The sequence below is a fragment of the Hyla sarda genome, chromosome 6, assembly GCF_029499605.1.
Source record: "Hyla sarda isolate aHylSar1 chromosome 6, aHylSar1.hap1, whole genome shotgun sequence".
Taxonomy (NCBI): Eukaryota; Metazoa; Chordata; class Amphibia; order Anura; family Hylidae; genus Hyla; species Hyla sarda.
Genome location: NC_079194.1, coordinates 255,925,532 through 255,936,826, shown reverse-complemented (window position 1 = coordinate 255,936,826; position 11,295 = coordinate 255,925,532). Strand labels below are relative to the sequence as shown.

Genomic DNA, 11,295 nt, shown 5'->3' with positions numbered 1-11,295 from the left:
ATTCAAGTAATCCTTTATTTTGCTTTGCCAGACGTGTTTCGAGGTCTGCTACCTCTTTTTCAATGACTACAGCAAACCAATTGCTGTAGTCATTGAAAAAGAGGTAGCAGACCTCGAAACACGTCTGGAAAGCAAAATAAAGGATTACTTGAATATGTACCAGTCTACCCTGAAGTTTCTCTGACGGTTGGCGCTAATTACCTGGAATTATTTTTCCAGCTTTTTTTCCCTGAGAGTAAAGAAAATAATGATAAAAAAATTTAAATCTATAGAGAGATTTAAAAAACACAAACACACAGCTATGCATTCCGTGCAGAGTCTGCAGAAAGAATGAACAGGTTCATTCTTTTTGTGGACATGGAAAACAAAATTTCCGTGCCAGATGAAATTCTGCCGTGTGCACAGCGCAGCAAAATCCCATTGAATACAATGGGACTCTGCTGCTTTGGAATCTCCAGCAGAATGGCATGAGAGGATGCCAGATATACATCATACACAATGGTGACAATGCAGTGCAGATACTTGCCTTTTTTTCTTCTCTCCTTAGTCACATCGATTGGTTTGGCTGCTATGTGGTAGGTTCTTGTCTCCAGCACTGGCTCTGCTGGTTGTTCAGAGAGACAAGAACTGCAAGACTCTGAGTAGTTAGAGTTCAGACAGAGCTTTACTTCACAGCTTATGAATACCTAATATTGGAAAGAAACAATATAATACATACATTGGGCTGGATGCCGAAAAATATAGCAAACATTTTGTCACAACACGTTCAGCATATAAAATTGCAAGATATTAAATCAGAGCTGCACGATATATATATATATATATATATATATATATATATATCTCATAATCACATTGTGATATTTGCGATGTGTCGATTATTATGCCCCCAGGAAAATTCAGCGATCACCTCAGTCCTGTTTGTCCCATGACTTGCCGTGGTGGCAGCAACTCAGCCTGGCTCCGGGGGCAGCAGCCCAGCCCGGCTCCCATGTTCCAGCTGATTGCTGCGGTGTGGCCCGGCCCGACCCCTCCATTCTGTAGTCAACTGTTGCTCTCTCCCGGCAGTGCCTAGCCCTGGGAGGAAGGGACTTGATCCTTCCTGTGTTCTATGGTTCAGTGCAGCCGCTTGAGAGGAAACAACATGGGAGAGTATGCAGCCTCACTATACCAAGACCAGCCAAGTACATGAAATGGGTAGAAGGAATTAAAGGGGTTCTCTGCCCCTAAACATCTTATCCTCTTTCTAAAGGAAAGGGGATAAGATGTCTGATTGCGGGGGTCCTGCCACTGGGACCCCCACGATCCCTTTGCAGCACTTGGCGTTCGTGTAGAACGCTGGGAGCAGACAGCAGGGGTCGTGACATCACGACCACGCCCCTTGTGACATCATGAGGGGCGTGGCCGTGACATCACAACACCCGCTCCGTTTTGTTCCGAACGCTGGGGCAGCAGAGTACTCCTTTAAGTTAATTTCTCCTCATTTTATATCCAATCCCCTCTTTTTTATGTTCAGTAAATAAACATGAAATGGAGAAGATGGAAAATGAAATGGAGAGGAATAGCTATGAGGGGAATGGGCTACAAGGGAAATTAGCTGTATGAAATGAGGGAAATGGCTATATAAATATATTCATTCCGCTCGTTTCATATAGCTGTTCACCTCATAGCCCATTCCCCTCATTTCATATAGCCATTCCTTTCATTTTATAAATCCATTCTCCCCCATAGCCATATAGTCATAGTATGAGGGGAATGGCTATATGAAATGGGTGGGATTGGACTGGAAATGAAGGGATTATATCACAATCAAACATCGAAGTCGCAATATTTACCTCAATAATTGCAATCAAACATTTTCCACAAATCATGTAGCCCTACTTCAGATGTTTGTATTGGACCCACAGAGCTTCACTCTATAATACAACATGGAAAGAACATAGTCACACCTACCGTGGTGGAGCCGGACAACTGGGCTGCTCCTGAGAGATCCAGTGTGAAGACCATTGTGTTGTCTTCCTTTAAGATATTCTCTACCATTTTGTTATCTAAACACCTGGAATCAGAGTAAAATAATTAGGTCAGAAATGAATAATGTTTTATGTATAGGAGACTTCTGTCTATCACTTGATAAAAGAGAGACTCGTCTTCATAATGTGTTGTATGTGGACAAATAATAAATACAAAAAAGAGAAAAGGGCCGGTGCGCACCTCGTGCAGGTAAAACGAGTACAGTGGCGGAAATAGTATATATCGGGCCAGCAATGGACCCTTGCCTCAGGGTGTTATGCTAAGAGCATAACACCTATTGTCGCCTGTAGTATATGAGGCGCAGCGTCCTGGTTCCTCTGGAATTTCAGTGGAGATAAAATTGATCAGGATGATCATGTAAAGGTGGAACATCGGAAGGAGCACAGACCTCTGGGTTTCTTGAATAAAAATACTTATTTATTTGGAATGGTGCAACGCAAAATTAAAAGCGTTTCTAGCCCATGCCGGGCTCTTAGGCAATAATACATTTTTTAACACACGTGTACATTTAAAACTATACAGCGATTCACTTCCGGGTTCGGTATGACGGGGGCCGAACCGGAACTGAAGAGTGCAACAAGCAAAAATAAAATAGTGGACATGAGCATATATTACATAAAATAATATAATAAAATAAATAATAATTAGTAAAAAATATATATAGTGGGGTAATGAAATACCGTGAAAAATAAGAGTTGGAGAGACCGTAGTCCCGTTGGATAAATGCGCAGGCGTATAGAAGATGGATGGAGAGGGATGGATCGAATGAAGGAAGAACTGACAGAAGAACGTGAGTATAATTAAACAATTATTTCTTTGACTTCATTAAAGCCATGGGGAGATAAAGTTCACGTCTTAAAGGGGTATTCCAGGAAAAAACTTTTTTATATATATCAACTGGCTCCAGAAAGTTAAACAGATTTGTAAATTACTTCTATTAAAAAATCTTCATCCTTTCAGTACTTATGAGCTTCTGAAGTTAAGGTTGTTCTTTTCTGTCTAAATCCTATCTGATGACACCTGTCTCGGGAAACGCCCAGTTTAGAAGAGGTTTGCTATGGGGATTTGCTTCTAAACTGGGCGTTTCCCGAGAAAAAGAGAAGTAGATTGCTGTGCTGTGATTGGCCATACAATTAAGGGAAAGGGAGTCCCTGTGTGTGTACTACTGACAAACAGCCCAGCTCTGTCCCCTCCTCCCAGAAATGTAGAGTATGAGAACTAGCTGTGCACCATTAAGGGGGCTTTAAAGGAAAACTGTCAGCTTGCTCCCCCCGCACTAACCAGCGGTACTGGCTGGTAGAGTGAGGGACACTGATCAGTTTGATGCATACCATGCCCGGATCCGCCGCGCTGTTCGCCTGTTATCTTCTTTCTTCTTGATATGCAAATTAGCTGCTAACTGGTACGGGAGGGGTTACTGCCTTCATCTGGCACTGTGATGTAACTGCCGCCTGGCCAGCAGCACCGCCCGGCTTATGAATATTCATGTTCTCCCTCATCATCTCCCTCTCCTCCCTGCTGATTTCAGGACTCCACTGCGCTGAAGCGGCTTCCGGGTGTAGACAGCAAGCCAGCACATGCGCAATGGAGTCCTGACATCAGCGGGGAGGAGAGGGAGATAATGAGGGGAGGAAATAAATATTCATAAGCCGGGCGGTGCGTCATAGTGCCAGATGAAGACCGTAATCCCGCCCGTGCCAGTTAGCAGCTAATTCTCATATCAAGAAGAAAGAAGATAACGGACGAACGGCGCGGCAGATTTGGGCATGGTATGCATCAAACTGATCAGCATTCCCCGCACTAACCAAGCTGACAGTTTTCTTTTAAGGAGCTCAATAACAACAGGTTAATAAAAACCTTTCAAAATGACAGATATGCAATTGTATAAAAAATGTTTCAAAGGAAATAGCATCACATATTCCACTACGTCAACTACAAATCCCATCATATGTTTCAGTGACAAGACCTTGACGTCTCTCCAGAATATTTGTACTAATTTGATCAATGAGGATAGCCGAGCAGGACAGGCCCATGTCTACATGAGTAAGCAGACGTCAAAACCTCACCTCTGTCGGTGGGATTTCATCCAAACCTTCAAAAAAATTTCTAGATGCTAAATAGTTGCACTGACTGAGTTTCCGCTACATTGTTGTCTGCCAGAAAGAAGAAACCTTAATGTGGTGGCCCAGTACGGGAGATATTACCCTTGCTGCCCTGTCTGGCAGCCTCCTTCAGTGTCCCCAGGGCTCCTTGCACCTCTTTCCCCCCTGTACATATGTTCTGCAGTGTATTATATTATAAAATGGTTTGTATCTTTAAGAGTTATGTCATGTGATTGTTACCCAGGAGGTAGCAGTGACCAGGTGATCCCAAGAGTGACCTATGGGCTCCCTGCTAGTCTCCCCCATATAAGCCCTGGGTGGAGCTAGCTTCTTGCTCTTAGCTTTTGCTTCCTGCTGAGGTCCAGTGCAGTCGTGCCTATTGTGTCTGTCCAGAGTGTTGGAGACCTCAAAGTCCAGTCCTGCAGCCACCATCAATTCAAGTAAGCTAAAGTCATAGCTTTATGAGTCAAGTCAAGTCAGTACCTGTCATCTGTAAAGTCAGCAAGGTCTGCATTCAATTTTCCAGTCCTACTACAAGTCCCAGCAAGCCCTTAAGGTCTCTGCGTCACAGGTCACCTCCTTGTGCTCTGGCTGAACTGTATAGACTTTTATTGTCCACCCTCAGTAAAGCTACCATTGTCTGCAACTTTGCGTCGGAGTCTTTATTGCCCCCATGCCTAGCCCAGGATCCAGCAGTGTACCTTCGGGTGCTTTTAGGCTAAACCACGCCCTGGCGTCACGAATACAAGGGGTTAATGCCGTCTGCCCCTAGGGTAACAACATCTGCCCTCATCACACCCCGCTATCGCAACTTTTGGCATCCGACGAACATGATACAGGTGTGTGCCTTATGCCACAAGTCCTCCCCTAGTCTGAACTGTGTCCAATATTGTCTGCAAAAACAGCATGCCGATGCGATTTAAGTCTGCGCCAGAAAGTGTATGGGACTTTGCAAATGAACAGTGGTTTACTCATGGCGCTTGTAAAATAGAGGTGGAGGTGAAGAAAAGACTGTTATCTGCTACTTTTAACTGTACAGAGGTAGTAACAGGGTTAAGTTGGTCCGGTGTTTCCCGTGCAAGCAGTCACAGCTCCGCCCCATCAGTCCCCATCGGTGACGCCTCTTCAAACAAGCGAGGAGGAACCAAAGAGCCGCAGAGTGTTGCACAAGGAAAACAGGAAGTTCCCTGGGCGCAGCCATATTGAAGGTTCCAGCTGCTGCTTCCGGCTCTGCCGCTATCCGTCAAAGCACACGCTGCAGCGCAGACTCTGCAAACACCAATGATTGTCAGTATTAAGTCTCCGGTGTCAGTACCTGCTAGCATTAACCCATTAGTACTTGCAAGTCTGGTCGCAAGACGAATTACAACCGGGTGCCTGCAAAATAGAGGGGGAGCATCCATTACAGTACCCCCATCAGGCAAGTCCAAGCTGCTGCAGCACTTCAGCAATCATCTTAAAGGGAAAAGCACCTTATTCTTCTTAAAGCGACAGCGCACTGAAAACTCAACAAGATGTCAGAACCCTGCTCTCTAGATCAACCAGGTGACAGCGCCCATTCATCTCCAGCAGCGAGGTCATCACTTTCCCCAGCAGGCAGGATTTTGCCAGCTCTACCTGCAGTCAGCATCAACAGTCTGGTGTTCCTACGTCTGCACCGGTATTCATGGGGAACCCTGTCCTCCCTACCTACAATGGAGACCCCTTCACCCTGAGGGATTTTCAAAGAGAGAATCCAGAGTTTGTTTGTCTTTTACTCTTTCCCTCCTTATCAACAGGTGCAATTGCTCACAGGACAACTCCAGGGACCAGGGTAGAGGAAGTCCGAACCTGGCCAGCCTTTGAGAAGGTAAATGTAGAGCAGATCTTTGAAGGACTGTACCAGGTATTTGAGTCACATTCTCCATCAGAGGTGTGTCTCCGGCTGTATGAAAGGCGACAAAAGCCAGGTGAGACCTTGAGAGCATATGCCGTAGCTCTACAGAATGCCCTTGAGACTGTCCAAAAACTAGATGGTATAACTCCCAAGCAGGGCAATAAGGTGTTAATGGACAGATTTATTGATGGGGCTCATAATAAGTGGCACAAAGCCCAGCTGAGAATGTTAGCGGTCCAAAACCCCAACTTGTCCTTCCCCGCTTTCAAGACTGGCTATCCAAGTGATTGAGTCTGGGACTGAGTTAGAGGAAGCTTGTGCACCCCTTACACCTGTTCCAGAGCCACTAGGGGCGGTATCCAGATCTATACCACCTCCGTCACCAGCCCCCACCTCTACTTTGCCAGTCACTGCAGCCTCAGATTTACAGAGTGTTAGGCAGGACATTGAACAACTGACTAAGGCTGTGAAGGAGCTTGCCACCTGGACCGCTCCACCTGACCGTGAACCGCCCCTGCCTAGAAAACCTGCCCCATATCCCCGCAATTTCAATTACCGCAACCCTCCGTCCAATAGACCCTCAGGGACTTAAAGAACCTTTTGCACTTACTGTAACAAATCAGGACATTGGAAAACGCAGTGCTGGGATTTCAACGGATTTCCCCTAAGGTCACGGAATGGCCCTCAGGGAAATAGTCATCAGGTCCAATGCTCAAACTACCTAAGTCCGGACTCTCACTTTTTGTCGCCTCCTGCCCCTATGTAAAAATTGTTGTAGAAGGTGTACCGTTGGAGGCATTGATAAATACAGGGTCGCAAGTAATGTAAAGTGTATGTTCACAAATGCCAGAAGCCTAGCAAATAAAATGGGGGAGCTTGAGGCCTTGATACTGGAGGAACATATTGATATAGTTGGGATCACTGAGACATGGCTGGACTCCTCGCATGACTGGGCCGTTAATCTGCAGGTGTTTACATTATTTCGTAAGGATAGAATGAACAGAAAAGGTGGTGGAGTCTGTCTGTATGTAAGAAGTGGTATGAAAGTCAGTGTGAACGATGCCATAGTGTGTGATGATTCTGAGGAGGTGGAATCACTGTGGGTAGAATTACAAAAGGAGGGAAATACTGAAAAAATAATATTTGGTGTAATTTACAGACCCCCTAATATTACTGAAGAGATAGAAGGTCGGCTGCATAAACAAATAGAGAGGGCCGCCCGGGCAGGTACAGTGGTAATAATGGGTGATTTTAACTATCCAGATATAGATTGGGGTCTGGGGTTGGCTAAAACTACAAAGGGGCGACAATTCCTAAATTTATTGCAGGATAATTTTATGGGCCAGTTTGTGGAGGACCCAACAAGAAGTGATGCCTTGTTGGATCTGATCATTTCCAACAACGCAGAGCTGGTTGGTAATGTAACTGTGCGGGAAAACCTTGGTAATAGCGACCAAAATATAGTTACTTTTGATTTAAAATGTAGAAAACAAAGACAGGCGGGGAAGGCAAAAACATATAACTTTAACCCCTTAAGGACGCAGACCATTTTCACCTCTAGGACGCAGCCCTTTTTTGCACATCTGACCACTGTCACTTTAAACATTAATAACTCTGGGATGCTTTTACTTATCAATCTGATTCCGAGATTGTTTTTTTCGTGACATATTCTACTTTAACATAGTGGTAAATTTTTGTGGTAACTTGCATCCTTTCTTGGTGAAAAATCCCCAAATTTGATGAAAAAATAGAAAATTTTGCATTTTTTCTAACTTTGAAGCTCTCTGCTTGAAAGGAAAATGGATATTCCCCCCCAAATTTTTTTGGGATTCACATATACAATATGTCTACTTTATATTTGCATCATAAAATTGACATGTTTGTACTTTTTGAAGACATCAGAGGGCTTCAAAGTTCAGCAGCAATTTTACAATTTTTCACAAAATTTCAAACTCGCTATTTTTCATGGACCAGTTCAGGTTTGAAGTGGATTTGAAGGGTCTTCATATTAGAAATACCCCATAAAAGACCCCATTATAAAAACTACACCCCCCAAAGTATTCAAAATGACATTCAGTAAGTGTTTTAACCCTTTAGGTGTTTCACAGGAAAAGCAGCAAAGTGAAGGAGAAAATTCAAAATCTTCATTTTTTACACTCACATGTTCTTGTAGACCCAATTTTTGCATTTTTACAAGGGGTAAAAGGATTAAATTTATACTTGAATTTGTAGCCCAATTTCTCTCGAGTAACCTCATATGTCTATGTAAATTGTTCGGCGGGCGCAGTAGAGGGCTCAGAAGCGAAGGAGCGACAAGGGGATTTTGGAGACTATGTTTTTCTGAAATGGTTTTTGGGGGGCATGTTGCATTTAAGAAGCCCCTATGGTGCCAGAACAGCAAAAAAAAAAAAAAAAAACACATGGCATACCATTTTGGAAACTAAACTTGAGTAGCGAAAATGCGTGTTTCTCCCCAAATTTCACATTTTTGCAAGGGTTAATAGCCGAAAATACCCCCCAAAATTTGTAGCCCCATCTCTTCTGAGTATGGAGGTACCCCATAAGTTGACCTGAAGTGCACTACGGGCGAACTACAATGCTCAGAAGAGAATTAGTCATATTTGGCTTTTTGAGAGCAAATTTTGCTCGGGGGGCATGTCGCATTTAGGAAGCCCCTATGGTGCCAGGACAGCAAAAAAAAAAAAAACACATGGCATACCATTTTGGAAACTAGACCCCTTGAGGAACATAACAAGGGATAAAGTGAACCTTAATACCCCACAGATGTTTCACGACTTTTGCATATGTAAAAAAAAAAAAAAAAAAAAAATTTTACCAAAAATGCTTGGTTTAGCAAAAATGTTACATTTTTAAAGAAGGTAATAGCAGAAAATACCACCAAAATTTGAAGCCCAATTTCTCCTGATTCAGAAAATACCCCATATGGGGATGAAAAGTGCTCTGCTGGCGCACTACAGGTCTCAGAAGAGAAGGAGTCACATTTGGCTTTTTGAAAGCAAATTTTGCTCTGGGGGCATGCCGCATTTGGGAAGCCCCTATGGTGCCAGGACAGCAAAAAAAAAAACCCACATGGCATACAATTTTGGAAACTAAACCCCTTGGGGAACGTAACAAGGGGTAAAGTGAACCTTAATACCTTACAGGTGTTTCCCGACTTTTGCTTATGTAAAAAAAAAAAAAAAAAATTTACACTAAAATGCTTGTTTTCCCCCAAATTTAAAATTTTTACAAGAGATAATAGCAGAAAATAACCCCAAAATTTGTAACCCCATCTCTTCTGAGTATGGAAATACCGCACAAGTGGACGTGAAGTGCACTGGGGGTGAACTACAATGCTCAGAAGAGAAGGAGCATCATTGAACTTTTGGAGAGAGAATTTGGCCATGTGCATTTACAAAGCCCGTGGTGCTAGAACAGTGGACCCCCCCACATGTGGCCCCATTTTTAAAACTACACCCCTCACGGAATGTAATAAGGGGTGCAATGAGAATTTACACCCCACTGGCATTTGACGGATCTTTGGAACAGTGGGCTGTGCACATTAAAAATTGTATTTTTCATTTTCACAGACCCCTGTTTCAAAGATTTGTCAGACACCTGTGGGGTGTAAATGCTCACTATACCCCTTGTTACATTCCGTGAGGGGTGTAGTTTCCAAAATGGGGTCACATGTGGGTATTTATTGTTTTGCGCTTATGTCAGAACCGCTGTAAAATCAACCACCCCTGTGCAAATCACCAATTTAGACCTCAAATGTACATGGTTCCCTCTCACTCCTGAGCCTTGTTGTGCGCCCGCAGAGCACTTTGCGCCCACATATGGGGTATCTGCGTACTCAGGAGAAATTGCATTACAAATTTTGGGGGCTTTAATTCTTTTACCGCTTGTGAAATTTAAAAGTATGGGGCAACACCAGTATGTTAGTGTACAAAAATGTTTTTTTTTACACTAACATGCTGGTGTAGACCCCAACTTTACCTTTTCACAATGGGTAAAAGGAGGAAAAGCCCCCCAAAATTTGTTAGGCAATTTCTCCCGAGTACGGCAATACCCCATATGTGTCCCTAAACTGTTGCCTTGAAATACGACAGGGCTCCGAAGTGAGAGCGCCATGCGCATTTGAGGCCTAAATTAGGGAGTTGCATAGGGGTGGACATTGGGAATCACTGGCTTAGAATACCCCTAACAGGGTGCCTCCAGCTGTTGCAAAACTCCCAGCATGCTTGGACAGTCAATGGCTGTCTGGAAATGCTGGGAGTTTTTGTTTTGCAACAGCTGGAGGCTCCGTTTTGGAAACACTGCCGTAGGATACGTTTTTAATTTTTATTGGGGGGGAAGGGGGGGGCATGGTACGTGTGTATATGTAGTGTTTTACTCTTTATTTTGTGTTAGTGTAGTGTAGTGTAGTGTTTTTAGGGTACATTCATACTGACGGTGGATTACACTGAGTCTCCCGCTAGGAGTTTGAGCTGCGGCCGAAAATTTGCCGCAGCTCAAACCTGAAGCGGGGAACTCATTCACATGGGAGGGGGGGGGGCAAAACTACAACTCCCAGCATGCACTGACAGAATGTGCATGCTGGGAGTTGTAGTTTTGCAACAGCTGGAGGCACACTGGTTGGAAAATACTGAGTTGGGTAATAGAACCTATTACCTAACTCGGTATTTCCCAACCAGTGTGCCTCCAGCTGTTGCAGAACTACAACTCTCAGCATGTACTGATTGCCAAAGGGAATGCTGGGAGATGTAGGTATGCAACAGCTGGAGGCACGCAAGTACAACTCCCAGCATGCCAACACAGCAAACAGCTGTCAAGGCATGGTGGGAGTTGTAGTTTTGCAACATCTGGAGGGCCACAGTTTAGAGACCACTCTCCAAACTGTCGCCCTGCAGATGTTGCTAGGCAACAGACTCCCAGACACGCCGCCGCCATACTCACCTCCACCGCTGCCATGATCACAGCCGCCGCCGTCATCTGGAGCTCTGCCGCGGGGTAAGTGACCGCCGCCGCCGCTACTTCACGGTTCCCCCCGCTGTGCCCGGACACCGATGGGTGGGCATAGCGGGGGGAACCGAACTTTAACCCCCCACGCCCCCAGCCCTCTATTGGTCGGTCGCTCCGGCAGATCAATAGCAGGGATAGGAGGGGGTGGCACCTCACTCCTATCCCTTCAGGGGGATCGAGGGTGTCTTGGACACCCTCGATCCCCCTTATTTTATCGCGGCGCCGCCGTTGGTGGGCAGGGGGAGAGCGCTCCCCCTGCAA

The 11,295-nt window shown here is 44.8% G+C and overlaps 1 protein-coding gene across 1 annotated transcript in view; it reads right to left on the bottom strand.

Annotated features, from left to right (window-relative positions):
- Window positions 1-192: 192 nt before the first annotated feature.
- Window positions 193-11,295, bottom strand: part of LOC130277738 (uncharacterized) — a 39,915-nt gene continuing 28,812 nt past the window's right edge. Inside the window, exons 3-4 of the mRNA XM_056528471.1 lie at window positions 1,954-2,056; window positions 193-686 (exon numbers count right to left, since the gene is read on the bottom strand). Of these exons, the coding sequence (XP_056384446.1) occupies window positions 300-686; window positions 1,954-2,056 (490 nt within the window). The 3' untranslated portion in view covers window positions 193-299. The remainder of the gene's footprint in view (window positions 687-1,953; window positions 2,057-11,295) is intronic.